The sequence below is a fragment of the Drosophila simulans genome, chromosome 2L (assembly GCF_016746395.2).
Source record: "Drosophila simulans strain w501 chromosome 2L, Prin_Dsim_3.1, whole genome shotgun sequence".
Lineage (NCBI taxonomy): Eukaryota > Metazoa > Arthropoda > Insecta > Diptera > Drosophilidae > Drosophila > Drosophila simulans.
Window position 1 is genome coordinate 15,994,777 of NC_052520.2, and position 9,444 is coordinate 16,004,220.

Below are 9,444 nucleotides of genomic sequence, written 5' to 3' on the forward strand. Positions count from 1 at the left end.
AATACATTAAGCTGATTTGGTCATCTATTTTATACACTTATTATTACAAAAAGTAGCCACCACACGCGGTAGAAAACTAGTAGACTAAACATAAACAAAATAGTTCACCGAAACCAAATTGGATCTTTAATTAATGGAATCTTAAATGCATATTAAGAACAATTATGAATGATTTAGGATCAATATATGAAATCTATCTTACAATAAATAGTCGAAAGATGTATATAGATATGGTAGATAGATGAAGATATATAACTTTTTTTGTTTCCGTAACAAATGAAAATCAAGCCATTAGGCTTTTCTAAGTTTTGTTCACCTTAGATATTTGCGGCACGCTCTCAGATCTGGTAAGTATGGGTATTAGGAACAAAAACAGAGCCACATGGTTTTGCTGCTCGAAATGAGACTGAGACCAAGCTCGAGTTATTGATTTTGCGCGACTGCCAAAGGAGAAAGGGCGATGTCCAAGCCCCAGTCCCAACACCATCTCCACCCAACCGCGCATTTCCGTATTTCGCCATAATGGAAATTTTAAGTTCACCCCGAGGCGTCTCGAGTGCTGCGACCAGGAGGAGATGAGCAGGAAATGGAGGCAACTAGGATCTCAGACCGCCTTTTCAGTTTCCAAGTGGTCGCGCAGTTTTTCGTGACGCACCAGGCGGCGGCTTCTCATGCGTCATCATCAACGACTTTTAATCGGAAAACAGCTGTTGTTGTTTTGTTTTGATAAAATGCAACCAAAACAAAAAGAAATAAGCAATCTTGTCTTGTTATTGCAATTATCGAATGCATGTCTACTCCTGCCACAAATTGCAGGTCCTTCAAGGTTGATTTATAGACAAGGAGTACGTACATGCATGGCACATCAGCAAAATGCCATTTTCCTGGTTAGTTTTGGGTACTGTGTACCTTAACCAAGGGCAGGCCAAAACTATTGAGGACAAACAGCGCCGCATTTATCGCGCACTATATATAGAATCCGGGGGTGGTCGGTGACATTTTCCCCTCCCCATTTTCCACCAATCTACCACCCTTCACCGCCCACTGACGTTTGTAAATCGTATTGCATGCTTTGTTGTTTGCTTTTTGGTCTATTTTTGGATATGACATGTATTGGTGAAATTCTGCACACAAGCTGCCAAAACGTGACAGCAGTAAAAAATAAAATACACCACAATGATATATAACCGCGAAAAGTAGTCTGAAAGTTCGCAACTCTCATGCTACTTCGACGTTTCTAATTAGCGAGTTCTTGAGTTGCTCCTAACTAATGTGCGAGCGTATTTAATTAGTTGGCTGTACAATTCAAGCTGCGGTTCATTGAAGATGTTCCGAGGAACCAATAAATTGCACTAAATCAAAATGACCTCAAACAAATTGCTGGAAACACTTTAATGATCGAAAGTATTGCCACACATTTCGAGGAATTCAATTGACGTGCGATTGTGTGCGTGGGAATGTGGAATATTTGAGAACTGGCGGAAAGCAGATAAACCCAGACAACAAAATACAAACAGCTGGAATACAAAATAACCAAGAAGCGTATACGTAATCTCAATGCTCAGTTGAGATACATGTAGTACTCTTGATAAGAAAATGGAATTTAATGCAATGCCAGATAGGTATTCAATCTTGAAAAATGTATTGTGTATGATTGACAGACTAAATTATTCGGGTTTGGTAATCGGTGCGTCCAAATGATGACGTCTTTTCCTCATACGATATATATACCGATATGATATATCGGTATATTTTTGATAAAGTCAAACCGGATTTTAAAATTGTTCCCTTGGCTGATAGGCTTATCTGGCTCGCTCTTTTTTTATCACGGATAAATAAAAAGAGAGAACGAAACCGAATGAGATTCTTCTTTTTTCTCTTTCTTTTGTTTGTATTGCCGGGCCGCGGCAATATCATTGAACTTGTTCAAGGACAAGAGACCCCAAACGGAAATAAAACGGAGAGCGCAAGAAATCTGACAAGAGAACTGGTTAAAAAACGAATATCGTTGGGATTTTCAACCACCGGTTGGAGTATAATTAATATTCCTGTGGTGCGTTTGGGACAGTTTCAGTTGCCAGGTTCCATTTCTATACCGCTTTCAATACCGATTGACGCAATTTGCTGATATCGATTAGCAAACAGTGCGATCAAGATAAACACAGGTGGAAAAAATGCGAAAATTCGAGATAAGAGGAAATCACAGCCAAACCTTGTTGAGTAACAACTGATTGTAAAACTGAAAGCTATGAAGGAGGAGGGCAATCTTTTTGCACTACAACTTTGCTGCGTCCACATTTGCTCAGTATAAAATGCCAACTGATTGGGCTGTATTGTTCAAAAACCATTTCTCTCGGCCATGTCTTTTGTTTACTGTTTGCTCTCCCGCTTTGATATGATATAAATCTGCCCGAAATGTCTTCAACAGATTAGATACTAGATAAATCTACGTGTATGTACCCAGCAAATGACGTATGAAGATGATAAAAACTGCCAAAAAAGAGAAACAAACTCGAACTGGTGCAGTGCAAAATAGTTTTTGTCCCGTCCTAGTTCCGTTCGGATGGTAAAACTGGGTCAGCTGACATTTACTTTCAACTGGCGATGGCAGTTAACCAGGTAACTGGGTCGAATGAAAGTAAAATGCGTGAAGTTACCCATTTATTGAAGTGTATGATAACAAATAGGATATTACTTAACTTAACGTTTTATGCAAACACAGCAGAACCTGCAATTCGATTGAATTGATTGCGATGAAAAGAACATTATTCATGGCAATTACACAGATTTGTTCATTTAAAAAGTACACATTTTCAGTTTTTTTGTATAATTTTACTAAAAAAAATGTAAACACAAATAGTTTATAACATATTCTAGACTCACAAGATGACTATTGTCTAGAATATTGAATGTAAATGCCAATGCACGCACACAAGCACACATACTTTGGGGCTCAGTAGTTGTGCGAGTGTTCGTTGGCGTTCGAAACAATTTATGCAACAAAAATGTATTATTTAAAAACTTGCGGCTTTAGCCGATCCCCTGCCGCACTTACCACAATTGCCATACACATTTGAGTATAACTTTTGAAGCTTTTTCGTTGCTTTTCGTGCACGAGAAAATTGAATTCACGTCCACACGCACACACAGACGCACCGCGAGACTCTCACCGACACGAATTCCACGAATGCAATTGGCTTGTGTGTGTTGCCTTTACGACACAACTATTGCTCTTATTGCAATTGTAAATTGACTGTATCTTTAGCTTAAGTGTTTTTCATTGAATAACAATACAGTTAAGCTTTGGTTTTTTAGCGACATTAACGAAAATTCGTCTGCAGCTTAACCTCAAATTTCTTTGTGTCTGTCACGCACACACACACACATACAGTCAGCACAGGGCGGAACCAATGGTATAAAATGAATCAATCAATTTGACATGAATCAATCGGGCGAAAATAATATCTGTAGTTTCCAGCACGGATTGCACAATTTTTTCTACCGATTTCCAAGAGCAAAGTACTTGTAATCGAAGTAGGCGTTGCGAACAATTCGCTCGTTTGTGTTGGTAGACACCGATAGTGATTATATTCGATTAGCTCGAACACTCGATAGTGCCGATAGTTTCAAGTGCTATTTAGTGTTTAATCGATGTCTTGATAGTGCGCATAATCGATACTTTATATTCATATATATATTATTTATTTTGTATTATTTTCAAAAACACATTATGCTTTTTTTTTCATAAAATATGAAAGAAGTGATTTTAAAAGATTTTGAATATATTAAAAGTATATGCGGATATATTTTGCAATAAATTATAATAACAATATTCTTAAAAAGTTACATATTTTATTTTCCTCTTCCTCCAAAAGGTGGTCGTATTTTGATTCTAGTCCTGCCCTTTCGAGAACATCCCAATTTAAATGTTCTCTATAGAAAAGAACTACCCTACTATTTACATACGTAGTACCGCAACAGCAAGCGGCAACCTGAATTAGTCATCTTATCTCATTCCGCCAGAAGTGACGATCAACAGCCCAACGATTTGAAATATTTTACTGCGAAGAACCTTATATCGCCGATTTATCCAGAGGGGAATGTCCAAGCGAAAGGCCGAGGACGCACAATCCGACAAAATGGCAACGGCAGAGAAAGTAGCACAGGTAATAAACAACAGCCATAGAAAATAAACAAAAATAGTTTACAAACAATAACAACTATTGTCTCGACAGAACGATTATACCATTGGCCTGGTGGATCCCGTGAAGGATTACCAAAAGCTCATCGAAACACGCGTGCAGGTAGACGAAATCGTAGATGATGATGTCACCAAGGAGAATTTCGATCGAACGGCTGCAGCGGCGCGTGATGTCATCTGGCGGCTGTTATTCGACGAGGCAGGTACCTCGCAATCGAACACAGAGAAGGCCAGCCAATTGCTGGAGGAATACCGTGGTGACGCCTGCTTCTACGACCCGACGCCGTACAACGAATGGATTGTCAAGCTGAGGGATGAGGTTCTAAAGAAGGAGCTCCTCGACTTTTGGCGTGATGTGCTGGTGAAGAAGCAACTCGGTCCCTGTTGGTCACGCGACTGTGATCTCTTTGACAGCGACGACACCCCGCCATTGGAGTTCTATGCCCATGCCGGTTGTACCGCTCCATTTGCAGCCAGCCTAAAGGTGCGCGCAGCACTGGAGGAGCAGGCTTCGCTGGATCAGGATGGGCCAGCGACGCCTACCACTCCGGGTGAACTGAGTGCCGATGATGCCGCCGCTCTGTCCGGCGAATTTGAGGCCGCCCTGACCAAGGAAAATCCTCTCGAGGAATACCGAACGCTAATGAAGCGCTTTGTCCTGACCAAAATCATCGTTCCGGACAGCGTTCACCAGGCCAGCGTGAAGAAGATAGCCGCAGCCGCCAGGGAGATAATCTGGAAGCTGCTCTTCGATGGCACACCCTCGGCGGAGGATCAAAACAAGGCCGCCGATCTGCTGCAGGAGTACAAGGGTGATGCTGGTTTCTATGGGCCCGACGACTACAACAGTTGGATTTACAAGCTGAGGGATGAGGTTCTCACCAAGGAGCTTCTCGACTTTTGGCGCGACAAGATGGTGAAAATGGAACTTGGTCCCAGTTGCGCCCGCGATTCCGACTATTACGACAACGAGGATCCGCTGCCATTCGAGTTTTACGATAAGGCCGGTTGCAAGGCTCCTTTTGAAGCACCTGTAAATGATGATTAGTAGGGCATCCTCCATGACTGAAGATTTGTATACAGAACCCCTTTGGTGAAACCTTAATCCAGAAAAAAACCTATTCTGGTCGTAATCTCTAAAAACATAAACTGTAAAGCATTTCAATCTGAATTGTATTTCGAAATGTCAGAAATTGTTCAACAATGAATAAAATGATAAGTATTTTATAACTGTTCTCAAAAATAGTGGTCCTTTTTATTATCGATCAGTAAGAAATTATTTGTTTTCTTCATATTTCATTATTAGTTTATAGCATTTAAAATTTTGTAATATATAAAATATAATAACATATAAATTAGGGAATATTTTTCATTTGATTTAAAATTTGCATCACGAATTTTCTTGAAATATTTTAAGAGTACTCCTATATCTCCTGTTTTATATAAACGTTTTTCATTCTAAAACTTTTAAATTGTGTATTAAATGATTGTTTTTAGATACTTATAAAAAAAAGTTGACCGATGTAGGTGGAATCCACATAAATAGTTTCAGCATAGTTTGTATTTATACATAGACAATTTTCGTAATTTTCTTTTAAGTTCTTAAATCCAAGGGTTAGATTATTATGCTTAAATACTAAAATAAAATATGAAATACTTTCTTAAGTTAACTTTTAAATTCCGAACACAAAAATGAACTTTAATTAATTTTGAAACTATTACATACACTGACTAGAGAACATTTATCCATTTTCTGTTCTTCTTCCAATCTTTGGTGGTTCTTTTTGGGTTCTCTGTGTTCACACAACGTGGAACATAATACAAAATCAGGAACTAAATAAATATAAAGTGCATTCACAACATTTGAACAACGCAACAAGAAATGAACCTTAAAATGTGCGTCCTTAAATATTACAAAATAATTCTGAGTAAAATTGGGCAGCCATCGTTTCTCATTGAGATCTCTGTGAGCTTATGGCAGGTGGGATCGGTTCAAGAATTGTATCTGCAGCCTGAAAACATTACTCGGCGTAGAGCAGTCGAGAACGTGATTTCCGGAGGCCGCGAGAGCCTCCACCGCCGATTCCACTGTCTCCGCCCTCGCCACATTGCCAGGACTTGGTCTTGGCCCGAAAATGTCGGAACTCATCATTGTGCGCCGGTGCGAGCATTGGTACATATTGGCTGGGCTGGCACAGCTGCGAGTAGAGGCCGAAGAACTCCTTGTACCCATTGTGCAGGATATAAAGTTCCGGATAGTCTAGTGCCGGGTAGTTGTGGGCATGTTGACTTCTGTCGTTGCTGCGCAGGAAGCGCAGTAGTTTGGGACCCCGTTCCGAGGAGAACTCACAGTGGAACACGTAGATGCGACGGTCTTCCTGATTGGAGGTCAGCGCGGGAAACGCCTCCTGTATCTGGCCACGTGTGTACAAATTCTTGGCCCCCCGTATGTGTCCGCCAAGGAACTCGTATGGGTAGCGGCAGTCTATGATCTCGTAGCCGCCCTGGCTTCCCAATTGTTCATCAAACTCGCCCTGAATCAGCCTGGCCAATGTGTCACTGGAGATGGTCTTTAGATCACGATGCCTTATGCCTGTCGCCAAACAGGGCAGGGTACAAGGCTTGCTGAGATCTCCAATTAACTCCGGTTCATCGCCCAGTGCTCTCATGATCTCGGCGTCGTTCATTGATAGGGTTTTCCGTTGCATCTTCTTGATGGGCATGTTGGTCTCCTCGTCCAGTGCTTGAACCGCTTCCTCTGGCTGTTCACTGGGATACATGCTGAGGCAGCGACGCAAGGAGCCTTTTTTGTTGGGCATCTCCTCTAAATTGCTCTCCGACTTCAGTTGTCCGCTGAGGAGCACTTCCAAGTCGTCGGGCAACTCAATATTGTGATTCTCGGCTGATTCCATTTCGAACATGGCCATATACTCATCATCCAGCGAGTTGCCCGACTCGTAACTCGAGCAGGAGCTACTGAAACTGCCGAGGGTTCGCGAGGACAGGCTATTAAAGTTGTTCAGCGTCCTGGTGACTGGCATTCTCTGGGTGGACTTGGGAGTGCCATCCAGGCGGGCTACCTGCATATTCTGCGACAATTCGGTGATGGGCGATAGAACGCTGGCGCTGGCGGGAACATGCCGCTTCAGCAGCCATTGCAGCGGAGTCTCCTGCGCGCCAGATTTGCGCCTCTTGGCCTGGTATTCCACATCGGCATCATGGGGATCTAAATTCTCCTGACCACACGCTCCACTTTCATCATCTTCTTCCTCCACATCGAGCATCAGCCGCTTGCTCGCCATCTGCACGTTAAAAACACAAAGATTTCTATCAGCTGTAAGCTGCCAAAATCAGCTGGATTTTCGCAATTGTTCCTTACCCTGATCTATTTGCGATAAACGTAACAATTGGGAAGTTTCGACTTTGGGTTCCAGCGTGGGTAGTGATTTCGATTGCCAAATCCTTGGCGATTTTCTTGTTCTGCCCACTTGTTTGTTTCGCTTTTGGCGGTCAACTTTATTGGCGCCTTCATCAATTCCCCATTCTACCGCTACAAGTTCACCACCTGCTAACTCACCACTGCGCCGAATTTAAATAGGACGCTCTAGTTTGGATTAAAATTGTTTGTATATTTTTTTGGTGTTATTTGCATGGCTGGTTCCAACTTTATTTGTCAAAGGGCAATGAAATTTAATATTAAATGCGCAGCCATCTTAATGATTGCGTGTTGTACACGCTATAAAAATGAGATAAAATCAATAAATTTGTATCTAAAATAGTTAAAAGAAAAATATACATAGAATAATTAGTATGCTGGTGAGAATTATTTCGTTAATAAGCTTAACAAAATAAAAACATTTCACCATTATTATTGTGAAGCATGTCATTTTTTCCTTTGGAAAATTTGACAAGAGCATATTACCATTTATTACATCTGGCCACACTGTCCGTTTGTTTATATGTTCCTTGCTGCAGTTGTGTTATTGTTGTTAATGTAAATATGCCGGAATTTGAGAACTTTAACGTAAAAACCACAATTGACTGCAAGCAAGGTGCAGTGCGAGCTGTGCGCTATAATGGTAAGTGGATTTCTGTGCACTATTATTAAGCATTGACTCATATTAATCTTTAGTTGATGGCACTTATTGCTTGAGCTGTGGATCTGACAAGAAGATAAAGCTGTGGAATCCGGCATCGGGATTACTGCTTAAGACTTATGGTGGTCATGCGGATGAAGTCACCGATGCGGCGGTAAGGTTGTCTCACTTAGTATTATTCTTATTATTTGGTAATTCAATTCAGCAACTTGCAGGGAAGCTGTGATAGTAGCTATATTGTTTCCGCCAGCTTAGATAAAAGCATTATCTACTGGGACGTGTCCACGGGTGAGTTGTAATCATTTTCGCACTCACTTTCATAGCCCACCAATTATTGCTAATTTCAGGAGCTCCAGTACGGCGCCTGCGTAGCCATGCCGGAGGTGTTAGATGCGTCTGCTTCAACGAGGACTCCTCGATAGCCATTTCCGGGGGCCGGGATAACGCCGTGATGTGCTGGGATATTCGAACGCGTCGCCTCGATCCCGTGCAGGTGATGAAGGAGGCCCGGGACTGCATTACCACTGTGGCAACCAACGAGAATCGCATCTACGCCGCCTCCTTGGACGGATGTGTGAGAACCTACGATATACGGGTGGGCGAACTAACCTGCGACAAGGTTGGTGAACCCATCACTTATCTGGCGCAGACGCTCGACGAGCAATGTCTGGTGGCCGGCTGTCAGGATAGTGTGGTTCGACTGCTGGACTGTGAGACCGGGGGATTACTCTCCGAGTACCGAGGCCATCGCGGCGATGACTACCACATCGAGTGCGGAATACTGTCGAACGATGCCCACATAGTCACGGGCTCTAGTGATGGAGACGCCTTTGTTTACGACCTGCTCGAAGGGAAAGTACTGCAGCGCATTCGCATAAGTAAGGGAGTAAATTTGAACTATATCATTAACTATATATTAACATATCGGTTTCCTTCGTCATATATCCGACAGGTGATAATGGCGGCGTCGTCCACTCCTTAGCCACTCATCCCAAGCGACAGGAAATGCTTTTCGCCAGACGTCGGGACATGTATGTCTTCTCGACAGATTTGCAAATCGAAGAGGAGCAATTATAGGTCTCATAGTGCTGTATAGTTTTAACAAAAGCTAGTGATATAAATAATATAGTTATAAAATATAATGAC

The 9,444-nt window shown here is 42.0% G+C and overlaps 3 protein-coding genes across 5 annotated transcripts; 2 read left to right on the forward strand and 1 right to left on the reverse strand.

Moving 5' to 3' along the window:
- Positions 1–3,907: 3,907 nt before the first annotated feature.
- On the forward strand, positions 3,908–5,444 carry LOC6732490. Its single transcript, XM_002079574.4, has 2 exons — positions 3,908–4,166; positions 4,236–5,444. The coding sequence occupies exons 1-2, from the start codon at positions 4,101–4,103 to the stop codon at positions 5,247–5,249; spliced, it is 1,080 nt and encodes a 359-aa protein (XP_002079610.2). The 5' UTR covers positions 3,908–4,100; the 3' UTR covers positions 5,250–5,444.
- Positions 5,445–5,744: 300 nt separating this feature from the next.
- Positions 5,745–7,892, reverse strand: LOC6732491 (cdc25-like protein phosphatase twine). 2 transcript variants are annotated; one of them, XM_016178214.3, is made up of 2 exons: positions 7,581–7,892; positions 5,745–7,528 (listed from the first exon to the last, which is right to left on the reverse strand). In XM_016178214.3, the coding sequence occupies exon 2, from the start codon at positions 7,501–7,503 to the stop codon at positions 6,223–6,225; it is 1,281 nt and encodes a 426-aa protein (XP_016025154.1). In that variant the 5' UTR covers positions 7,504–7,528; positions 7,581–7,892; the 3' UTR covers positions 5,745–6,222. The 2 variants fall into 2 exon arrangements, with proteins under 2 accessions (XP_016025154.1, XP_016025153.1); XM_016178213.3 differs by having other exon boundaries at positions 5,745–7,503; positions 7,581–7,890.
- Positions 7,893–8,119: 227 nt separating this feature from the next.
- On the forward strand, positions 8,120–9,400 carry LOC6732492 (WD repeat domain-containing protein 83). 2 transcript variants are annotated; one of them, XM_016180213.3, is made up of 5 exons: positions 8,120–8,280; positions 8,334–8,452; positions 8,504–8,586; positions 8,646–9,176; positions 9,251–9,400. In XM_016180213.3, the coding sequence occupies exons 2-5, from the start codon at positions 8,418–8,420 to the stop codon at positions 9,373–9,375; spliced, it is 774 nt and encodes a 257-aa protein (XP_016025155.1). In that variant the 5' UTR covers positions 8,120–8,280; positions 8,334–8,417; the 3' UTR covers positions 9,376–9,400. The 2 variants fall into 2 exon arrangements, with proteins under 2 accessions (XP_016025155.1, XP_002079612.1); XM_002079576.4 differs by having other exon boundaries at positions 8,514–8,586.
- The last annotated feature ends 44 nt before the right edge of the window (positions 9,401–9,444 follow it).

Excerpts from the sequence above, each read along its gene's own strand:
- LOC6732491 (XM_016178214.3), bottom strand. The coding sequence starts at position 7,503 with ATGGCGAGCAAGCGGCTGATGCTCGATGTGGAGGAAGAAGATGATGAA.
- LOC6732490 (XM_002079574.4), top strand. The coding sequence starts at position 4,101 with ATGTCCAAGCGAAAGGCCGAGGACGCACAATCCGACAAAATGGCAACG. Across the intron at positions 4,167-4,235 it reads CGGCAGAGAAAGTAGCACAG|AACGATTATACCATTGGCCT; the intron begins GTAATAAACAAC and ends TTGTCTCGACAG.
- LOC6732492 (XM_002079576.4), top strand. The coding sequence starts at position 8,202 with ATGCCGGAATTTGAGAACTTTAACGTAAAAACCACAATTGACTGCAAG. Across the intron at positions 8,281-8,333 it reads GCGAGCTGTGCGCTATAATG|TTGATGGCACTTATTGCTTG; the intron begins GTAAGTGGATTT and ends ATTAATCTTTAG. Across the intron at positions 8,587-8,645 it reads CTACTGGGACGTGTCCACGG|GAGCTCCAGTACGGCGCCTG; the intron begins GTGAGTTGTAAT and ends TGCTAATTTCAG.